Source organism: Buteo buteo, chromosome 5 (genome assembly GCF_964188355.1).
Source record: "Buteo buteo chromosome 5, bButBut1.hap1.1, whole genome shotgun sequence".
Lineage (NCBI taxonomy): Eukaryota > Metazoa > Chordata > Aves > Accipitriformes > Accipitridae > Buteo > Buteo buteo.
This window is the reverse complement of record NC_134175.1, coordinates 24,615,883-24,638,909: the sequence shown is the minus strand read 5'-3', so window position 1 is coordinate 24,638,909 and position 23,027 is coordinate 24,615,883. Positions and strand designations below refer to the sequence as shown.

The 23,027-nt window shown below is 40.5% G+C and overlaps 1 protein-coding gene across 1 annotated transcript; it reads left to right on the top strand.

Annotated features, from left to right (window-relative positions):
• The first annotated feature begins 1 nt into the window (after position 1).
• FASTKD2 (FAST kinase domains 2) lies at positions 2–12,870 on the top strand. The gene is made up of 12 exons (XM_075028206.1): positions 2–64; positions 829–1,597; positions 1,995–2,098; positions 3,590–3,698; positions 5,244–5,367; positions 7,651–7,790; positions 8,096–8,268; positions 8,655–8,815; positions 9,839–10,060; positions 10,987–11,071; positions 12,157–12,271; positions 12,736–12,870. The coding sequence occupies exons 2-12, from the start codon at positions 914–916 to the stop codon at positions 12,853–12,855; spliced, it is 2,037 nt and encodes a 678-aa protein (XP_074884307.1). The 5' UTR covers positions 2–64; positions 829–913; the 3' UTR covers positions 12,856–12,870.
• Positions 12,871–23,027: the final 10,157 nt, after the last annotated feature.

Sequence of the window (23,027 nt, the reverse complement as noted above, 5' to 3'; positions counted from 1 at the left end):
CGCGAGGCCCGCCGAGAGCTGGCGGAGAGGAGGGCCCGGCTGTCATGGCGCCGCCGCGTGGGAGGTAACAGCTACCGGGCGGCGGAGGTCTGGTGCCCTACCCGCCCGTCCTTTCCCGCCGCGCCTGAGGCGGGCAGCGGGCGGCCCGGCCCGGCCCGGCCCGGCCCGGCCCGGCGGGATCCCCCGCCGTTGCGCCCGGGTGTTCCCAGCCCGTGCGGAACCGCCGAAAGGCTTCCGTCCCCTTGGCGCCGGGCCGCGGGCCTACGCCGCGGGAACCGTACGCCCCCGGGCAGCGTTCCCAGCGCCTGCAGAAGGCGAGCCCGAAGCCGAGAGGCTTTGCCCCGCTTGGTGCCCCCGGCCCCCGTGTGTCCGCGGGTGTGCCGCGGCCGCCGGGCAGGCGGCTCGCCTGTGGGATGGTGGCAGGGAGGCTGGGACAGGCTGTTTGTGGCCGCGGCCGGGCAGGATTCTGTTAACCGGAGCTGAAGGTTGGCAGTGACCCACCAGAGCCCTGTCAGGAGACGCGCCTGCTTGGAGAAATGTCAGTTAGGAAAAGGCTCTGCCCCCCCACCATGGTTTTTGGCCAAAACAGCAAAGAGGAAAAAGGCTTGACAGCCGGGATGTGTTGAGATGTTTGACTAAAACGTAGGAGACCCAATAGAAGTCCCTCTGCAAATCGTTTTCCAGGGATCTTTTGCCAAATACTTTTTTTTTTTGGGGGGGGGGGGGGGGGGAGTGGTCTCCTGTAGAAGATGTGCATAGATATGGCAATTGAAATTTAAGGAATTGAAAGTCTGGTAACTAATCCGTATTTTTTAATTGTTCTTACAGATAAGTGATCTTACGCAGTTTCTCCAGGACAGTAGAATTTCATCGGATCCCTTACTTTGAGTTGGCATTTCAAACATTAGCAAAAATGAATAATAAAATAAGTTATTTGCTAAATACTGTTAGATGCATGCATAGGTGCAATTCTGTGCTCACTCCCAAATCTTCAGCCACAGCAAGAAAACACATTTTATGGGTTGGCAGATACAGGGATCCCCTGGAAAATGTGAACTTCAGGAAATTATTTTTAAATATTTTTCCTTCTCTGCATGGATCTTCTCTTCGATTTCTGTCTCAAGAGACAGACTTTTTTAGCACAGGTGCTAATATACAAGCAGAGAAGAGTACAGAGGCTTTTGTGAGTGAGCAGGCTCCCCAGAGCTCTTTGGAACTTGAAAAGTTGGATGATTCTGGGAGCTTCAAAGTGAAGCATGTAGTGGATCATAGTGACCCATTTTTTAATGGTCTCCAGAAATGTACCTGTCCTTGCGATATACTGGACTTGGCTTCAGAGTCTGCTGTTTCCATTAAGCACTTCACAAACTGTTTAACTGCGGTGTGGAGGCTTTTCAAAAACCTGTCTGAAGACCAGCAGCGTTATGAGAAGCAGCTGATCTTTGAGCACCCAGCTTTTGTCAAGCTTTGTCAGCAGGTGCTGCGGGACTCCAGAAGGATGACACGGGGTGACCTGGTGTTCAGTCTGCATGCCGTGGTGAGCCTAGGTGTTCCTCAGAACACTCTCCTAGTCCAGACTTTGCTGAGAGTGTGCCAAGTAAGTATCGAAATCCCTCTTCTCCTAAGTTTGGGCTGGAACCTCAGGGCTAATTCTGGGAGGCTGTGCAACATCAGACAGCTTTGATTTATGTCCCTGATTTAGTCTGATGTTCCATGGAAACAGGGGTCCCATAGTTAGTTTGTGTGTACTTCTAATTTCCTTCATTTTTGAAACCACTGCTTGATTTCAGGCAGATTTAACAGAGAGGAGAAATCTCAAAACTCCAAATTTGACTGGTGCGAGACCTTGTCGGTCACTGCAGAATTAAAGCTCATGAATTGGCTTCTGGGGGGGGAAAGAGATGACATCAGGTACAGGTTAAGAGTGGTCAGTTTTTGTTTTCTGAAACTTTTACTGGTCTGAAGTAACCTGACATTGTGAAAACTTTTAACAGGAGAAGCTCAATCAACTTGATAACCGATGTATCTCAGTTTTGGCAACTACTTTAGCAGGGCTGGATAAAGACAAGAATGTGAGCGCTCTTCAAGCTGGATTACAGTGAGAAAAAGATACCTTTCACATATTCTTCATATTTAAATGTTGTTTGAATATATGTCTTTTAGAAATCATGTAGGGAATGTCTGTGCATAAAAGACAACATGGTTTTAGGACTTAAGTATCACATAAGATAACAGCTGTACAAGACGGTGATTTTTGACATTGTCTTTGCAGTTTCAAGCAGAAAGGGTTCCGATGGCGTAGGGTGCTAGGCTGCTCTGCAGGGGATTCATATTCTGACTGCAGCTCCACAGCTGTGCGGTTTTTTGTGATGTTGATCAAGTCACTTCGCGTATCTATGCCTCTGTTTTTTCTGTGTGTAGAAAGGAGGTAATGAGACTAGCTTACTTTGCGAAGTACTTCTGTTTGTCATGATGAAAAATGCTGTTTAACAGCCAAGGAATATTTTCTTTTAATATAGTAAGTAAAAATTAAGATGAAGGCAAGTTTAGACTTTATCTGTCCATCCAGCAAGGCCTTCTGTGGTAGTGCTTTATCACAATAACTTCTTTGGCTGTAGTGATTTTTTTCTAGACCAGTGACATTTATGTGGGTAACCAATCTGCTCACTCCCATGAGATTGTTTTTACTGAGGCTGTCACAAAACTTGCCATGTATTAGTACTTTTTGTCCTGTGTCAGGTCCTGCTTTGAGAAAGTGGATGTGTTGGTGATACGCAATAAATAGGTTCTCCTGGAAGCTCAGGCACACAGTTCTTTTAAATTGGTAGAAAGCAGGACTTCTGTCTACAGCTCTTTCTGTGTCTCGATGTCTGGAGCTCTTACCCATTTGCAGGAAGCCACATCTGCAGGGATGAATTTCAGAGCAGTGCACTGCCTTAGAAAGTGGCACTTCATGTTTTCATAGCTGTGCAGGTATATTTAAGACTGATTCAGATGTAGCAATTACAATACCTCTCTCTGAGGCAGAAAAGAAGGTGCTGGGGATGCAGAACTCCGTCATCTTGTGCTTATGATCCCTCTGTGTTATGACATCCCCTTCTGTTCCTGGAGCCCACAGCACTGCTTGTTTGGTTTTTTCCCTCACTTGCACCAAGTTGTTATCAGTGTCCATACCAAAGTTTCTTAGCTGTTTCAGAATTTGCCTGCACATAGATGCATTTTTTTTTGTTCTGCTGAAGAGTGTTAATTCTTTGAGGCTTAACAGCGCTCACATCTGCACAGTCACATGTGCAGTCAGGTGCCCCTGCTGTTAATGTGTCGGCAACAACACTCACATATCAGGATAACATTAAGAAAGCATATATAACTGTTTCCATGTGGAAAATATCTGTGCTGCAGCTACATCATGTAGAGTTATGCCAGCCTTGCAAAAAAGGAGGTGGGAGAGGAGCAGGGAATTAATTACAGCTTTAACTTGGGTGTATATCAGTGAGGGAGAATGGGGGTACCTTTTTCTGCTGAAATGAGTAAGGCTCTGTTAAACAGTTACTCTTTCTAGCTCAAGGCCTTGTGTGTGTTTCTTCATCAGATTACTAGTGGAGCAGCGCATTCCAAGTATCAGAGACATCTTTATACTGCAAAACTTGATGAAATGCATGGGAAAAGATGTTCCAGTCTTTCTGAAAAAGAAATTGGAGGTAAATTTATCTGGAGGCTCATTTTCACTTCCACAAAGCCTGTGCTCTTGCATTGTTTATAAATTGTGTGTGGTTCTTTCCAGACACTCAAAGAGAAAATATAATAGAAAGGTTAACTGCATTTGCTATATGAATCATAGTCCAGCTATATCTGCAGGAAGAACTTGTATTTGGAGGATGGGAATATCTCACCATGAAAGGGGGCAGAAAGCATTGGTACAAAAGGAATTGAGGCAGTAAAATAGCAGTGCCCTCACCTCTTGTTTGGGTTGGCCACATGGTATTTCATAGAAGCACTTATAGCCTGTTCCCTGATTCCTTTGCCCAGCTTGTGGCTGGAAGAGAAGACGACAGAAAACTAGTCTATGATGGGGCTATGTCTTATAATGGTATGGAGCTAGAGGACTGATGGGAGTGAGATGCCAGGAGAACTCACCTAGCTCATGGCCTTATCTTTCTCTGTATCTTAAAGGTCCCCTGGGAAATACAGTGGTTGGGAGCAGGCTGTAGGTTTTATGACAGGGTGTACTGGGTTTCATCCCCTGATTTAAAGACACTTTTTGAAATCTTCTTTCAAACAGGGCCTGCTAGTGTTTTCATCACATAGCTGAAGGGCTCTGAGGTCAGAGTTTGTAATAGCATTCATGAGGAGGTGAGGGAAGATGCCACTGATGGGAAACTGAGCAAGAATAGAGCAGTGCAGGGGGTCATGCAATGTGTTAGATGTAAGTAAATTGCAAAACTTTGGACCAGGTATCACTTTTTACAAGATGGTGAGGAACTGGCTGAAGATGTGGTGGAATACAGAACTAAGAGGAAAGTAACATTTCACTTGTTAACTGAAGGGAGCTCTTAATTTTCTGAGCCTACAGGGTGCTGTTTTTAATACTGTGTAATTTCTATTGTAGATGCATTTTGTATTTAACCTTTGATATGCATACATTAAGAATATTGTATTTTAATAGCCCACATACTTTGTAGTCTCATTTTTACTGTCATTTATATCAATCTAATTACTGCTTCGATAAAGGAAGTCTCTTTTGTGGCACCAGAGCTGACCTGCTGTGGCTCAGTCCACATTTGTAGCTGGGTGTTTGTATTACAGATACTCCACTCTGTGTGCTGTTGGATCACTTTGAAGGCTGACAGCTTTCATATGCATCCAAAACAGTAATTGGACTACTATTAAATATGTCAGCTGTGCCAATTATGTTTCTGCTACTTTTTTAAGAGTTGGTAGAAGATACCTATTCACATTGGAAATGAGCTTTACTGAGACTTCCTTCTTTTAAAAAAACATATAAAGGCAAATTGCTGGAAACTTGTGTAGTGACATGGCTCTAGAACGCTTGATCTGCTGTAATTGTATATTAAGAAATTGAGAGTGGTTACTTTATGCTTTTGTTGTTTGTTGCTCCTTTTTCTTTCATGTAAGTCTGAACAGGCTAAGGAATTTGGGAAAGTTTTGGTGAAAATGCCTTTACCAGAAAGCAGTGATAATATACCTGAAGAATGAAGGATTTAATAAACTGTAATTCACTTTAGATGGCAGTTTTGAAACAGATAGACCATCTGACTTTCCCGAATGCGCTGCGTGTGTTTTCGGCTCTTGTTGCAATGAATTATTGTTCCATTCCAATCCTGAATGCCTGCAGTAAAAAGATCCAGGGTAAGAAAAAAATATGTTTATTAAATTTCTCTTCCTTGTACCAAATTCTTCCTAATTATTGTCTCATCTCCCTTTTCTGATTTCCTTTAAAACTCAGGAAACATCTTTGTTTTACAGGATATTAGAGTAATGTGGAGCCATTTGACAAGCAGCAAGACAGAAAATTACTGATTGATAATGAAAGCAAATAGCTCTTGTTGTGTCTGCCCTTCTTAACATTTACCTGAGTTACATATTTTTCTTTGCATTTTTCTGTATGCAGAGTTTAGGAAAAATAATTGAATTCTAGCAATTAAAAATAGATTTCAGATAAACTTTTAAAACAAATCTGAATTTGAACTGGACATCTTACAGGATGGATTGATGGCTTAGCATGGTTAGTTGATAAACTAAAGGGAACATAGTGTTTCCCTGATTAACTGGATTTCATTACTGAATGCTGCTTTTAATAACTGACCTCATGCTGCAGCCCAGAAGAAAATTAAATGAAAGCTAATGCTTTCACCTCTCTCCATACCTTTACAATACATTTCTTAAATATATGTGGTCAGTATGTATTGATTCACACTTAAAATACGAACAAATTTGTTTCTAAAAAACCAGTAAGATAGTAAAATAGTGTTCTTAACATAAATGAACCAGGAATGTTTGGGCTGCTTGTACAGCCTTTATTTGCCCTGGTTGTTCATGTGTGTTAGGAAACGGTCTTTAATTACGCATACTGGCTTCTCCCACAGGACTTACACCACACTCAGTGCACAGGCTAGATGGCATACACAGAGTGAGCAGCTCCTCAGTACTTTTTTATGCACTTTTTCCGTGCATGTTCTCAGGACTTACATGCTGCACATTGTGCAAATGATGCTCTGGGGACAGAGTGATTAGTTTCTGAACAGAAACTGCCCCTGTCAGAGGCTGGAGATGGAACAGGAAGTGTGTGTGTGTGGGGCATGCTTTGGGGCCCACCGGCAAAGGAATTCTTCAGCAGGTTTTATAGGTCCTGTACTCTTGCTGGGGCTCTTAAGAAAGTAGCGCGCTCTCCCATATCTGGTGGCCCGACCAGAATTGTAATAACTATGTACTTTGTAGGTACTTACTGAGTTAATTTTTACAACAACAAGGGAGTGACCCAGTGGTGATACTTGTGCAGAAGAGAGAGATGAAGGTCAAAGTGTCCAGTAATATGAGATTGCGTTAGCCTGTTTTCTTTAAGAATATCTAGCACTACAGATCACTTTATTTGATGCACAGCTCTCATTGGCTTCAATCGCAGTTGTCAGCACTCAGCATTTCAAGAAATGACGTAACAGTGTTTTTATGCTGAGCCTGGAAAATCACTAAGGACAACTCAGAGTAGTTAAATTCAGTTATTTTACTGCTATCCTCTTGCATCCTCTGGCAGAGGAAAAGATAAAGTCTAGTTTTGGTGGGTGCTGATCCTACTGCTGTAACTATGCTCTTTTCTCTTGCAGTCACTGTCTTTTATGACATGTATACCCCTCATTGCAGCAAACAAAGCAGGATGTTCAAGAGAGACCGTTGTTCTTCAGTACTTAATCTTTTTCATCTCAGGAGTAGGTCCGTCTTACGTGGTAAATGAAGCAGCAGTCCTGTGCAGCAGTCGGTTGTCATCTGACACTCTATCTGTGTCATCACGCTCGTATGCTGGGACGTGATGTTATGGTTCCATGTTTTCCAGTTTGGCTTACACTAACACTTTAGTGCTTGACAGCTGTTAGTGCTTTTTAGACATAGATTCATATTTGTAGTTACTCGCTGGTTTGTGAAACCAAGTGTGAAAAAAAAGTAAATTTCATCATGTGCTAATATCTGATTAATCAGCAGCTTTAGATCCACCTCTCTATTCCTCCCTCAGCTGACATGGTGAAGTGGACAGCCCAAAGGCTCAATCAGTACTAAAGGGGCTAGCCTGAGGGTTTCCATGCTGAATGCGGGGAGGTGCTGAAAATCAAGAATGCTGGAACAGAAGATGTTCTGGGAACACAATCTTCTTGCTTCTTTTTTTAATTTGTCCCCTTTTGCTGATTTATCCCTTCTAGCTTGATCCTGACTCAGTTTGGTTTCTTCTACCTCTCTTGTTTCTTCATGTGTTTTAGTTCAGTTGACTTTGCCTAGCTAGTCTCAGTCTGTTCCACAATTCTTTATCTGATTTTTTTTTTTCTGCCCCTCCTCCATCCCTTAGCCAAACTGTTCCCACAATGTCTCCAACCTACAGCTTCCATTGCTTTGTATCATTTGTCCTTTTTTGCTCTTCTGTTACAGAAAATGTCCACGATGCTCCATTTCGGCAGTTAATTCTCATTCTGGAAGCTTGTTACAATCTCCAGTACCGTAATGTAAAACTGTTTTCAGCATTAGCAGACTATATTAATTCCACTGCCTGCCTTTGGGACAAAAGACAGGTGAGTTTGAGACCAAATAATTTATAGTGGTACTAGTAGAATATCTGGTGCTTTCCATCTGACCTTTCTTCATGTTTGTGTTTGATCTTTGGAGAACAGATTTTTTAGGAGTACCAGTCTGATGAAGATAATATAGTTAAATTTTTAAAATACTCTTCCATTTGCTGATCTATAAAGAAATAAGAAATAAAAGGGGTTTTACAGTTTGAAAAATTTGCTTTCATTAAAAATGCCTTTTATGAAATCAACAGGTAGGGTCCACTGTACTGGCTTTCTTGACCTTATAAAACTATGTTTTCTTTTAGATTATCCTTTTTCTTTCTGCCTTCGAGACACTTGGCTTTCAGCCTAGTGAGCTGATGGGTGTTTTTGCTGAGAAGGTGACAGAAGACCCTGAATTCCTCAACTTGAAAAACCTTTTGATTGTTCTCCGAGTGTATTCACGACTCAACTATGTTCCCAGAGGTCAAAAGCATCTGTAGGTTTTCATTTAGAATTCCTGATAATACGTTATGTAGTCATTATAGAATAATGTGTGGCAACTAGTATTTGATTTCAGTTGTGAAAGAGTTCATAATCCTGTTTTATTAATCTGTAAGGTAAATTTGCTGTGTCTTTTCACATTTGCTCTACGTGGGAACTTTTCTCTGTAATTGAAAATGGAGACCTTGGTTCTATGCTGACCAGGCTACTAAATCTGTTGATAGGTAGCTGTATCCTCAAGAATCAGAAGCTAATGTTGGATTACACAACATACAATTATAGAAGATAATAAAGATTTCTAACTTGTATTTTTGTTTGAAATCTGTATTTTATATAGCCTTATTTGTGTATTTAGTTACTTTTCTTCTGCTTTTGGAAAAGGTTTTTTGACACTCTTCATAGCTGCTTGAATAAGTACCTCCCTCAGATTTCCAACACCGAACTGCTGAAGGCTGTGTATTCACTTTGCATCTTAGGATATCTTCCTCATCGTGCACTTGATGAGCTGCTGCAAAAGAACAGCAGGGGTGAACTTCTGTCAGGTCAGGCCTTACTTTGTCATGTTCTTGTTTTAAAAGGGATAGTCTGCCTCCATACATAATTTGTTGTAATTGTGTTAAAAATTTAGAAATTAAAGAATGCAAACATAATTAATATTAAATTTGAAGTCCTTCAAGACAGAGCTAATGTAGTGATGGTGATCTGAGTGAACTGTTTCTGCACTAGGGCATCAGGCTTATTGTCTTGAGCCCCATGGTGGCAACAGTTTTATAGTAGGTGTGCATGTGGAGAGAGGTGAATATGAGATTTGTGGAAATGGTAGAAGTGTGTAAGAGCCAAGGGTTCTATCTTCGACAGATGCTCAGGCATTTTTAGAAACACAGGAAATCTTAACCTTTGTAAACCAATTTTAGTACCTGGAATCATGAGTAGGAGGTTTTTTGACTGCTCTGAGTTATAATGAGGAACTTGGAAAGGTTTGTAGTAGAATTTGGTTTCCACATTACAATTCTCTACAGCCAGTAGAGTAGTTCAGTGGAGTAGAAGCTCATTGTAGAGTAAAACACTGTGTCTTGCCATTGAGCCTGCAGTGTCTGAACATGAAAGCTGTAAAGCTGTAACTGCTTAAGAGTTTGTGCAGCTTAGTACTCTTAAAGTACAGTTTCAAAATTATGGCCAAGTCTGATATCCCTTCCTTGTTTTATAAACAGCTTTCTAGTTGTCTGGATTTTATAAATGGTTTTTATGCATGCTCTCTCATTCCATGTTCTCCTTAAGTCTCCTGTAATAACTGATAGCATGCACAGAGCTGTGTACAGTAGAGGAGAAAAACTGGATAAATAGGCAGGTCCCAACCATAGACTTTAATATTATAATTAGTGAATTGGCAGTGTATATTTAACTATATTGAAGATACTCAATAATATTCACTGAAAAAATAATTGGGTTTTGATTCCTGTGTTGAAATTCATTTGCTCTGCCAGAACAGACTATAAATGATAATGAAATGAAAAATTCTGTGAGATGAGACATTGGATGTAATATTTTCTTGTATCCTTTTTCAGATGATCTTTACAAAGAACAAAAGGAAATGATGCTTTGCTGTGTGAAAGCATGTATGGAACTTGATAGCCCTTCCTTCACGAAGCCTGCATTTGTGCTGACTGAGAATTTCTCCTCATTAATATCTCTTAATCTCAGAAAAGCTCGGGAGGCACTGATAGAACTTCTGGGGGATGAAAACATGTTTCGGCAAAATGTTCGGCTGCCATATAAATATCATATTGGTATGAAGCCAAATTACTGTCACTTTCTTTTTAATGTAGGTTTATAACTCCCAAAATAAAAGGGTGATAATAAATTTGTGTAGGGTGCAAGTGATTAAAAGTGTAACACTTTGAAGACACAATCTTTTAACAAGTATGTCCTTGATTGGTGAATCTACTTTCTAGGATGCTTCTGTTAAAGTATTTAAGTTAGTTTACTAAGACTTTATGATTACTCTTATTTACAAAACTGCTTTGGACTTTTTGTTAAGCATCAGCAAGCAGATGTTAATTGTACATAAATCCAATATGGCCAACTGTTTTAGAGGGTTGTGATTTAGTACTAACATGTCATTAGAAACAAAGCCAAACAGCAGCCATCTTTTGTTCTCTGACTTGTTTCTTCTCTGAAGTTCTGACTAAGGTTTGGGTTCTACTTTCATTTATGAAATGGGATATGACCTTCTTTGACAGGCGATCATTTCATAACATTTGGTTGCTTTTACATTTTGATATTGCTTGGTTTTTTGCCAGTCACCCAGCTTACCAATTTTTTTGTATTTGTAATAATTTTCTTCCTAAGTATTTCTAATGAGTAATCAGATTATAGGAAAATGTGAGTAGGTATGACAGACTGCAATCAAGACTAGTTTCTTTAAACTATGATTTCACTCCCGTAAAGTTATATCTACAGTTTGCAATAACAAATGTGCTTCTTTCTGGAGATGTGCAAGCTATAGCTGTGTATATTGGTTGCAGGGAGGAAAAAGCCATCAGTAATATGTAAATTATTAGCGAACAGCAACTAGAAACAGGGCAGTGACGGTGTCTGTTAACTTTTTCAAATGAGCTGTTAATTTGAAAACAATTTGAACAACTAATGTTCACATGAGAACATTAATTCTGATCTCTTGCAAGTGTTAAATATTTTGTTGTTTTGTTTTCAGATTTTGAAATCAGAATGGATTCAGACAGAAAGAAAGTGCTCCCAATAGCTGCAACAGATGATCATGCTGACTCAAGTGTTCAAAGGTGTCTTTTCTGACTGCATATTTTTTCTGGCAGGCTAAGTTTTATTTGTATGTATTCCATCCAGTTACTTCTTTGGTTCACTGATTTGCAGAAGTGAAGTAGCTAACTAACTTGTTACTTGAGCTCACTGAAATGTACAAAAATTGCCATGCCAATTCAGAGCAACAACTCATTCAGCTCACTACCTTCTAACAGAGGCTAAAATGTAACATTTCAAAGGAAGAGGCAGGAAACATCACAGTAATCTGATACTCTTGTAATGGATACAGGTTTTGAAATAAGACTGAAATCCCTTCCAAAAAATTGCTATATTATGGTTTTAAAACTCCAGGTATTTGTGTGTCCAATTAAACATTCAGTTATTCTCTTAAGTCTCTAAAATGTGCATCTCAATGGTACGTTATAGCAATTAATTCAGCTGCTGAAATATAATCTGAATAAAAAAGGATCATCATATCCACATTTTAGGTGATTAATTTAATCTTGTGTAGAAGAATGACCTCTCAGTAACTGAAGTGGGACATATATCATTTAAGTAACGCTTAAGTAGAATTGGGTAATACTTAACATTTGTGTGCTGGATCACTGCGCAGCAATGTATTTTGTATAGTTTGCTTTTTTGGGAAAAGGAGAGCTAATGAATTGTTTAACAGAAACTCACTGTCAGTCTTACAAGGCATTCAGCTTTCCTCACCCTTCCAAGTAGGTTTTTATGGCAGGAAGTAACTAATTCTCAATATTAGCAAAGGATCAAAGTAAATGCAGAAGCTGTCAAAATAATGTAGAATTTTGAATGATCTGTTACCTTCTCACTGGGGAGAAGTGGAGATCTAAGGACTTAATTCTGCTGTACGAATTTGAGTAGATGCTGGTACCTGTGCGAAGCTCATAGAAGAAGACAGGGTCTAAATTACTTAAGTCTGGAGAAGGAAAAGGGTAATGAAATTTTGCAGTCCTGATATTTTTGCCTACCAGAAAGACAGCTGTATATTCTGCAGTGTTAAAGGACATAATTGAATTATTGTCTTAAAAATGCTTATTCTGTATTTGTACAATGGATTCTTCCCTACTCTTCTTGGTTGTAGATTGGCTGTTCTCTTTGTTCCTCTGTCTGCCTTCTGTGTGGGTACAATGCACCCCCAAGGGAAGCTGGCAATGAAGAAGCGGCATCTAAATAAACTGGGCTATCATGTGATTCTGGTAAGAGAGTCCTGTTATTCTCTCTGTTTTGGACCTGTTACCACCACAGTGATGAGTATGTTTGTTTCATAGAACAGGCCTTGTAGGGAGTGGTGAGCCTTCTCCAGAGTGGTAATTGTATATCATCTCTCCTTAGAAGGTGGTGGTGGTGTCACTAGGGAGAAAGGACAGAGGAACTCTAAAAGACAAGCTACCGCTTACCATTATCAGCCAAATAAATGTAATCATAGTTCAGCAAAAAAAAAAAAAAAAAAATCAAGCCACTAAATTGCTTTGTACCTAAAAACCTATGTGACTTTGGCTTATTTCCCTGATTTTTATAGAATGAATGATTCAAGTCAATTCGTTTTCAAAATATGTTGACTCCCTATGGCCTTCCCATCACTGAGCACTCGGTTTATAGGATGGGGCAGTTTGCTAAAGACAGTCAAACTAATGTACCTTTTCCTTTTCCTTTCTTCCAGGTCCTGAACAAGAACTTTCAGGAAATGACAAATGAAGATGCAGTTGAGTTTTTAAAAGGAAAAATTTATTCAGAAAATGCTTTCTCTTTTCCTGAAATGACTGTGCAGGATAATAATTAAAATAAACCAACGATTTTGGGTCTCCTGATCTCTCTTTTTCCTGTGTAATTAGTGTAAGGTTTAAATGGAAGAGATAAGCAGTTTTATACACAACTGCCTACTCCAAAGTATTTACAAGTTGAGAAAAGTTTGTGAAGCGAGCAGTGTCTGCTGATAGTGGGGGTTTTATTTTGTGAAGTGGGAGTGGGTTTTCTTTAGTGGAAGGAACTACTTAATTAATCCAAAAAGCATCCTGGTATCTATTGCTTTGAAATCTCCTAATTTTAGCTTCACTTTGCTTCCCCTCCCCTATGCCCAAGTCAAATTTCTCTCTTCTCTTGGGGTGGGTCAGGGAAAGGAAGTGACCATTTCAAGTGCTATTGGAACCTGGCCTGCAAGTATGCACTAGGAGGATTCCCCCCACCATCCGACCCCCATCCTCCCATGTTCTTTATGCAGAACTACAGATGGTAAAGCAGTAAATAACTCAGTCTAAGGGGTATATTAAAAAATCCAAAGTTAGGTGAAAAATTTCTGAAGAAATCAATCTCACTCAGTTTTCAGAAGTTCAGGCCAATAATGGTTCTGTTAGCTGCATGCTTTTTCTTTTGATCCTTTTGTTTCGCTGCTACTGTAATACATTTTGAGATTTCTCGCTATAAGAGCATAGGTCTGGCACGCCTTTTTAAACTGACTCTTGCTCTCTGTTTCTGATATTAGTGTCTCCACAACTATTTAAAGAGGTGTTGCAATACTCAGATTTGTTCATTACATACTGTGATGCATCTCCACTGGCCTGTTATGTAGTGGTGGAATTGATTATGTTGCCAGAGTTCTAGAAGTCCAAAGCAGCTTTGGGCCTCTGAGCTGAAGGAGCAGAGAGAACTGGTACATCTTTGCCATTCTTAGTAACTTACTGGTAAAATCCATTTGTTATGCTGGAGTTGCTGAAATACTTAGTAAGAGCACTGAAATGCTCAAAATACATTTGCCAACAACAGGTTGCTTGTTTCTGCGGGGTAATTAGATCTTCACTCCCACTTTTGCTATATCATAGCCACAGCCCAATCGGCATGAAGGGAAATGGCAATACTTTCTACAGTGACTGTGTGCTACCTAACCGTGGTGCCCTTGCTTCACTTGATAAGCTACAAGCACTACGTTCTTTGTCTTTCTGAAGTAGCGTGGACACGTGGTTAACCTATTACAATGATGAGATAAAAAAGCTATTACAGTGATGACATAAGGTAAAAAGAAACAATGTGCTTAAAAAAATTCACCACCCAACTTCTTGCAGAACATGTAGATAGAATATGGTGCACGTTTATGAAGGAAACCATGCAACCAAAGAAGAATTGTCACAGCTGTCTGGCATAAAAAGCAGAGAGAGCTGTTCAGCATTTCAGTCTCTGAAATGCAGCACATGTAGAAAAACAGGTTAGGTGCAATTGTAAAACTTAACAACCAGAGCAGAGTTCATTGCTTGACTTGATGAGAAGTTTATTGTGCTCCCTTTTGGGATCTGCTACTTTAAGAAAGCATTGTCTGTACAAATTCATCTGTGAAGCAGACTGGTCAGAGCCATTCTGATGTTCTGAGCTGTCTGACTGACTCATAGTCCCGGCCTGCACTGGAGGAGGTCTGAAATACTCTGTGCTGGTGTGGTAGGTTGACCCTGGCTGGACACCAGGTGCCCACCAAAGCTGTTCTATCACTCCCCCTCCTCAGCTGGACAGGGGAGAGAAAATAAAGAGCTTGTGGGTCAAGATAAGGACAGGAGAGATCACTCACCAATTACCGTCACAGGCAAAACAGACTCAACTTGGGGAAAATTGAGTCAATTTATTACAAATCAACCAGAGTAGGGTAATGAGAAATAAACCCAAATCTCAGAACACCTTCCCTCCACCCCCCCCCCTTCTTCCCAGGCACAACTTCACTCCCGGATTCTCTACCATCCCCCCCCAGCAGCACAGGGGGATGGGGATGGGGTTTACAGTCAGTTCATCACATGTTATTTTCTGCCGCTACATCTTGCTCAGGGGGAGGGCTCATCACACTCTTCCCCTGCTCCAGCGTGGGGTCCCTCCCACAGGAGACAGTCCTCCATGAACTTCTCCAACGTGGGCCCTTCCCACAGGCTGCAGTTCTTCACGAACTGCTCCAGCATGGGTCCTTTCCATCACGTGCAGTCCTTCAGGAGCACACTGCTCCAGCCTGGGTCCCCCACGGGGTCACAAGTCCTGCCAGAAAACCTGCTCCGTGGGCTCCTCTCTCCACAGATCTGCAGGTCCAGCCAGGAGCCGGCTCCAGCACGAGGTTCCCACAGGGTCACAGCCTCCTTCAGGAACCCACCTGCTCCGGCGTGGGGTCCTCCACGGGCTGCAGGTGGATATCTGCTCCACCATGGACCTCCCTGGACTGCAGGGGGACAGTCTGCCTCACCATGATCTTCACCACGGGCTGCAGGGGAACCTCTGCTCCGGCGCCTGGAGCATCTCCTCCCTCTCCTTCTTCACTGACCTTGGTGTCTGCAGGGTTGTTTCTCTTACATGTTCTCACTCCTCTCTTTGGCTGCCGTTTCTGTCTGTCTCAACTTTTTTTTTTCCTTCTTAAAAATGTTATCACAGAGGCGTTACCACTATCGCTGATTGGCTTGGCCTTGGCCGGTGGCAGGTCCGTCTCAGAGCCGGCTGGTATTGGCTCTGTCAGACCCAGGGGAAGCTTCCATCAGCTTCTTACAGAAGCCACCCCTGTAACCACTACCCCCACCACCCCCCTGCTACCAAAATCTTGCCACACAAAGCTAATACAGCTGGAGAGCTGGGTAGTGCTCAGAGCTGTGTTTGAGAAAGCATTTGGTGCTGTTCAAAGCTGAAGCCCTACAAATGAAACTAATGCAGTGACAGCTGGGGCTCTTGCCTGAGCTGGGGAACTGCTTGTGCTTTGAGCTTCTCAGTCAGGTTGTCAGTAGCAGGTACGTGGCTCCCATCTCCTCAGGGACAAAACAACAGGCCGGGAAGTGTACTGTCTTCTTGGGTGTCAGCAGCCTGGACAGAATTAGCCACCAGTGGGCAAAAAATAGCATAGCACATTACATTAAGTTAGCTGATCACCATCTTTTCTTTCTTTTTTTAAACACCTTACAAGTAGGTGGGAACTTACACAAACAGTTTGGAAGTGCAGTGGTCTGCCATAATGATCACCTTGCTTATTAAAGTATCTTGCTTTATGCTAACTTAATAATTTAAGTCATTACTATGTCACCTACACTGATTCGTAGTTCCAAGCAGTGTGTAGCTGCTGCCAGAGAGACTTCAGAGCTGTGGATTTCTTGAATATTTACATCTACTAAAAAACTACTCTGCTGCAATGTCTGAAATAAACCCAGGCTTCTTAGATGTCCAATTCATGTAGTAAGGAAGTTCTAATCCCTTGGTTTTTGCATTACAATCTGTATTTAGAATACCATTCTCCTCTCTCTCCTGAATCATGCTTATTAAAATTAGTGGGAGACTCACAACAAAGATCAACAATAATTATTTTGCTCCTGTAATTGTGGGGTTTGTCACTGCATGGATTGCTCGGTGCGAAAGGTGCAAAATCCTCTTTTTTAAGCAAAACAGATGCTAAACAGATGTTTTTAGCTGACCCACCAGTGAGGCTAACAGGAGATGCAAGCTGCATCTTTCTCTACCATTTTCACAGTCTGCCTGCAGACTCAGGAACATGTGTTTCTAACCTTTATTCACACTTGGAACACTTTGTAAGCACAGTGGCTGGAAATTTTTTCTGAACAAGGAGTGAGGAACCAGGAAGGTGAGTGTGGCTTTATTTCATACAGCCCATGGATGTATCTTATTAATGGATGGAACCCAGACATTTGCTGTGGTGTTTGACTCACTAAAGGTATTTCAAGGGTGTTTCCAATCTGTAGCAAGGCCAAGGTCCTCAACCCCATGTAAAGTGAAAATAGGTAATTTATTAGGTAAACTAAACTGTTGAGGGAGGGGAGGATCTTCAATGAATTGAAGATAAAGCATGTATAGGGCTTAGAGTAATTATGTAGCTATGACTTAAAGACAGTGGACTGAGCTGCACAGAGCAACCATATATTTGACCAGATTCTTGTATGAAGGCAGCACATTTTATTCTTGAGCCACGAAGTCGTCTGAAAAGTAGTCATACAAATCTTTCCTTCATTCTGAGCTATGAAATACTGGACTTAAGTATTTGCCCTGCTAATCTCAAAGAAACAGATAGTGCCTTTTATGATTCCTGTTTTTTACATGCTGCTTGCTGCTAGACTTTTTTTGATTCATAAATCTTATGTTATTACAAAACAGTAAAATGCCATGATAAAACTGGCTTATCTGGTAATTTTCCCCTCGAGAATAATGTATACATATACTGTTCACCCTCTGAATTCTCCAGGTCATCTGAAGGATATCCACATACAAAAGGGTGACAAGCTCAGATAATTGTCATGTATCACACAATCAATAAGAAAACATTGTAAGAAGGATTTACAAATGTAAGTTATACAGCAAACTTCACTGGCCCAAGGATGATGTTAAGCATTGCAGGATGTGTGAACAGATCTAAAATGAGAGCAAGAAACAGGAAGGCAGAAGATGTGGGCTGCAAGGGTCAAGAAGGCTCTTGCATGAACAGAAAATAAACTAGCACCATCTGAGCAAAAATGAAACAAAGTCTGTGAAGTAATGCAGAATGAGAACAGCGATAGTTTTAAAAAACAAATTGTTACCATAAGCAGCTGCATTTGCAGACCCCTGTAGTTCTCTCCTGCTTGGATTTGCTTATGTCTAAAACCACTTCTGAGCCCTAACTCCAGCCTTCTCAGGGTATGAAATATTCTAGCCACTCATTCACAAGAAACATCCAGGAACTCTCTTTAAAACTTCCACCTTGGTCTCCAGTTGGCCAAGATGTTCAAAAGTGACTGGGAAAGAGGGACTAAAAGTACATAGCAAGAGTTTGATTTTTGTTAAGGAGTTAGAATCTGAATAAACTGGAACTTGGAATTAGAGAATGAAAGTCTGTTTCTCAGGTATTGCAACTGTTTCTGCATAGGCAAGAGGTTGAATAATGTTTTGTATGCAGAGACCTACAGATGTGGCTCTGGTAGATTGCTAAAGTGAAGAAAATGCTAAGACTTCCCTCTAATGCTTTTTTTCTCCCCCCCATGGCCATTGCAGTAGGTATTATTTTATATTCCTATTCCCTTTGTACACAAATCTCAGAGCACATAAGCTTGCATGAGTGAGGTACCAGTTTTAATACCTTTTTACTGACACCAGAATATCTGGATTAAAAAAGAATTGCAGGTGTTTTGTAGATCTCAAAAACAGTGGAGCATTCAGTCCTAGGTGAAATGTGCTGAAATTAGCTATTTTAGAACAAAAGCAGAGCCATGGTTATCTGTTGTTCTCTACAAACATACTTTTAAGGCAATTATGGTACTTAAGCATAGGTTTTACTGAACATGTAATCCTATGGTTTTGTTCTTTGCTAGTAACCATAGTGGTTTTAGCAGTTCTGCATTGTTCTTCTTTTTTTAAGTGATGCAAATATAATGGTACTCTGAACTATGTTTAAGATCTGTCCTTCTAGTTGTAGCAGGTTTTTCCCTTTTTTCATTATTTCCAGACAACCACAGTATAAAGTGAATGTGTGAATGTGGTGGCAACTGTAAATAGCCACCCGTGAACAAGAAGAAGGAGAATCTGTCTTTGGGTCTGCAGCAAAAGTCCTTGTGTCCACCGATAACCAGTGAGCTTTTTGTTTCATCCTGTTCCCTCTCACTGAAAATGCTCCTATGCTATACTCCAGTAACATTGTTGCCATGGCACCCATCAAAACCCAGATATGCTCTTGCTTTATGTAGCAAGACACAAATTTTTATAAACAGGAGATTTTTCTTTTCACTGCTATAGGTAAGGAACTCTATCCGTGCCTCCAGACAAGAGGCAATTTACTGAACACTCTTTGTCATTCCTGAGTATGTGCCATAGTTACTCTTATCAGTTCAATCCACAAAGGACACTTGGTCAATTTTCTGTATTTGCCTGTTTGATTTTCATGGTTCAGATTCCACTGCACATAAGATGTCATCTATACTCAACCACCATTTAGAAAGGTGGGGAAGTGTGTGGGGAAAGGGGGTGTGGCTCATCAGCTGGTTTAAATTAAAGTCAGGGCACTACAGCAACATACACCAGCTGAGGCTGAGGTTGTGGCTGTACAACTTTAAAGGAGAAAACTTGAATTGTTATATAAGCCCAGTTTTCTCCTTCTGCAGTAGGGAATAGCTGGTGAATTGGACTCTGACTGCACAGAGGCTGGTGTAAATGGTGAGAATTGTCACTGAAGTCTTGATGTGTACTCACACAGATGAGATACAGGGAATATACAGTGGCTTATTATGGAGGAGATTATATATTTATATGTTAAGATGTTATTGCACACAATAGATAGGGAGGGAGGAGTGACCAAGCATGGAGCCCACATTTGAAATGTCAGTCACATAAGAAAAGACTATTTAATCTTTTTAAATATGCATGCTGAAGACCAATACTGGGTGGTTACTTGCCCTTTGTGCTGGCTCAGCAGTTAGATACCAGCTTTAGCAAAACAACAGATCAGGGAATTCTCCAGAAAACACAAAAGCAACCTAAACCTCTTATACACTGTGGTGTATGAGGTAAGAAGAGGGTAAAGACTGCTGATGCATTTGACTCTGTTGTTCTAGAAGAGGCTCCATTTTGCCAATGAATGATTTGTCCCAGGGACACACCATCTTCTAAATGAATCTTGAGTCTGTGTCACTTCTGTATAAATGTAAGGAAAAATTATGGACTTCTGAAAAGTTAAGCAGGCAAAAAAAAATGTGTGCATGCATGTTTGGAGATTTGCTCTGTATCAATCTAAGCTCAAGGAATAGTACAATATGGTGAATGCTTCACTGATGTCAGCAAGAAGACCTCCTTCTCAGTAGGCAGTACTCCCCCCAAAAGGTAGTACTGAGGATGATGAAGGTTGGTTTGATTTCTGCTGATGCAGAATAAAAAGAGAACTTTCCAAACTTTTCACTCCTGGTGGTAGGTTTGATATTAATTTGCTGAATCTAATCACTTGGTATTTGAAGGGGAAAAAAAAACCAACACTGAAGGTATCAAAACCACTTTCTCTGAACAGAGGATAAAATGATCTGACACTAAGGCATTAGACAGAAACATAGGGAATCTGAGTTCAGCTCCCTGCTTGCCACCACTTACCTGTCTGCTCATTGGCAAGTCACTCAGGAGGTCCTCGTGCCACTCCCAGAGTCCTGGTGTTAGCACCCATCTCAGTAGTGCCTTGACTCAAAGGAATGCCCTGCTTGGTAGCAGACGCACAGTCCCAGCGCAGCCAGTTGTCTGTGTTCCCTGTCTCTATAAAGGGGATATTGAGTTGCTTGGATTTATAAGCTCTCCCAGGCAGAGCTGTCTGATGTTTCAGATCCACTCCTTGTACAAAGAGTAGTTAACGTTTCAGCCATGAGAGTGGAGAGACTTGGCTAATTGTAAAAGAAACAGCTCCCTTCGCTGAAGAACCCCAAAATTTGTGACCAATGAAAGCCATGTCAACAGCATCACTGCAAACCTACCCAGCCCTGTGACAAGCAGCACTTCAAAGTTACACTACCCAGTCCCTTCCCCAGATACTATTAGCAGCAAAGATTTTTTACAAAATCAGACACTAAAGTACAAGCTGTTTCTACTGCATGTCACACCCATACATACACAGCACACTTCAAAACTGGCTTATAAATTCTTTAAGGCTCATTTGCAAAAATACACCATAAATTCTAGGGAGTATAAGTTATGTAGAATGGACTGGTTTGGCTCAGACAAGATCCTCTTTGAGGTCTTTTGTCAGGTACTAATGGTTTCATTAATAATCACTGAGATTCCTCAGGGACATCATAACCATTTTTAACAGATCCTCATGCTGGTTGAGGGGTTCAGAGTATTACTCACATTGCATGGACATACATACATAACGGCATGCATGCAAGCAATACTGGTATGCTCAGTGGTGCTGGTATTGAACAGAAAGCTAAGAATGTGTATCATTGTTGATAGAACAGAGGCCAAAGGCTAATATGAACATGTTTTATAGCTGCAAAAGCTAATTACTTAAGTTAAAGTGAATATAGTGTATGTTGTTTGGGTCTAAGAAATTGTATGCAAGCATATTCTCATCTAATCATGAAGTATTTTAGTTCTTGTAATAGAACTCATTAAAAATAATGTTAGTTATTCTAGAATACAGTGCAGTAAGCTTGTTTTTTAACCATTAAGCAATAATAGAGACTTATGTGTTGTCCTTTACAGTTCTGCTAGTAGCAATAAAATAATACTAGTTTATTTACTTACAAAGGTAATTATTTTATTTAAAAATACAAGATAGGCTTTTAATCTTATGTGACATCCTCTTTAAAAAGGCCTAATTAAAACAAACAACATATTGCTTTGACAGCTAAAGGTTTACAAGAAGTTTTGTTTCTTCACAAAATCAAGGCTTTTTGTCTAATTCTTGCCCACTCAGAACATCAATATAGGATCAAACACTTCTGATAATCCTTTTCCCCCAGAGCAATACCTTTGAAATTATAAGTTCTAATCATGTCATCATGAGGGAAAGTTTTCAGGCCTGGAGAAGGTGAGTGAGACAATCCAACTGGTCTTTCTGACAGTAGATTTAGGAACATTAAAAACTGTCAGCAAACTGAATCTTTCCTTTCATCAAACTACAAGGGCAATATTTTGCAGCCAGCTTGTATGTGTGGACTTTGGGTCCAACAATTTACCATTGCACCTGAAATATACTACCAGGTTTTTTTTAAGTTAAATTGCCATAGAAATTCCCATAGGAATTGTGTTTACATAAGGACTGTAGGATTTTGTGCACAACTCCTCATAAAGGTGATCACCCCTAACTCCTAGAACTGAACCAATAGTGTTGGTTACCTTTTAGTAACAGGTGGTAAACATAGTCTTGAATTCAGATTGTATGTTAAAGGACCAGCTCAAGGTTCCTTAGCAGTGACATTTTGCTGTCTAAAGGATGAAGGAAAAATAACAGGCCACCTGTTATTAAGGAAAGAGAATTCACTAATAACATTCTCCTTTTCTAGGTAAAGAAAATGGTGTCTGAGGAAGCTGCTCTGCCAACCTAATTAAACCAATACAGATTTTGTCAGCCTGCTTCAGCCCGTTTCCATAAGGAACTGCTTACTGAATGGGTACTTGAAGCTCCTCTCTGATAACAAAGCTGTCTAAAAACTGCATCATGGGACTTGTGGAGAAAAGGCAGGTGTTATTTCCCACACTAACACAACACACTAATATTTCCTCTTTTGGCTCAAAATATGTAAGCATGTGTATAAATGCTGTAAAAACTATGTAGAAATCTTTGAAAGTACCTGTAAATGTGTATTTCTTGAAATTACTAACAACTCATGTACCAATCATCAAACTAGTTCCACTAAGCTAAAGCTTAAGTATCCTATGTCAGTTGATCTGCAGGACACTTAAGGTTGGCTTAATGGAACTAATTTTAAAGTTTGCTAGTAATGTCATTCTAATCTAGTGCATGTTGGCTGGAATTCTTTCTGGTTTAAGATTATTTTAAAATCCCAAATGTAAGGTTAATGGGGTGTTTTCAGTGTAATCTCAGAGAAAGAGAGAGAGAGGAAAACTCAGCAAGATGACTCTAGAAGAGAATTGTCGTAACTTAGCATAGCTTCCAGTATATTCCCACTTATGCTAGGATTGTTGCTGGAGCTAACGAGGCTTAAGAACAGTTAGCACTGTCAAATCATAATGAAGTCCAAAGAATTTCAGAAAAACCTTTCTCTAACAAAGCTGTGAAAGTTGAAGACTTGGCATACTGAGAGGAACAATGATTCACATTGCAGACCACACAATGTATTGCTGAATATTCATATGCTACAGAATTAAGACCATATACTTAATATCGTAGAATGAATTGGAATATTTTGAACATTGCTCAGAAAGACAAAAATATCTTTTAGTACTCATAGAAAAAGACAATACCTATAGAATAAGCTATCTCCTATGACAAGTCAATGGGAAAGACACTGTCCATTCATTGTGTGCTTCCTC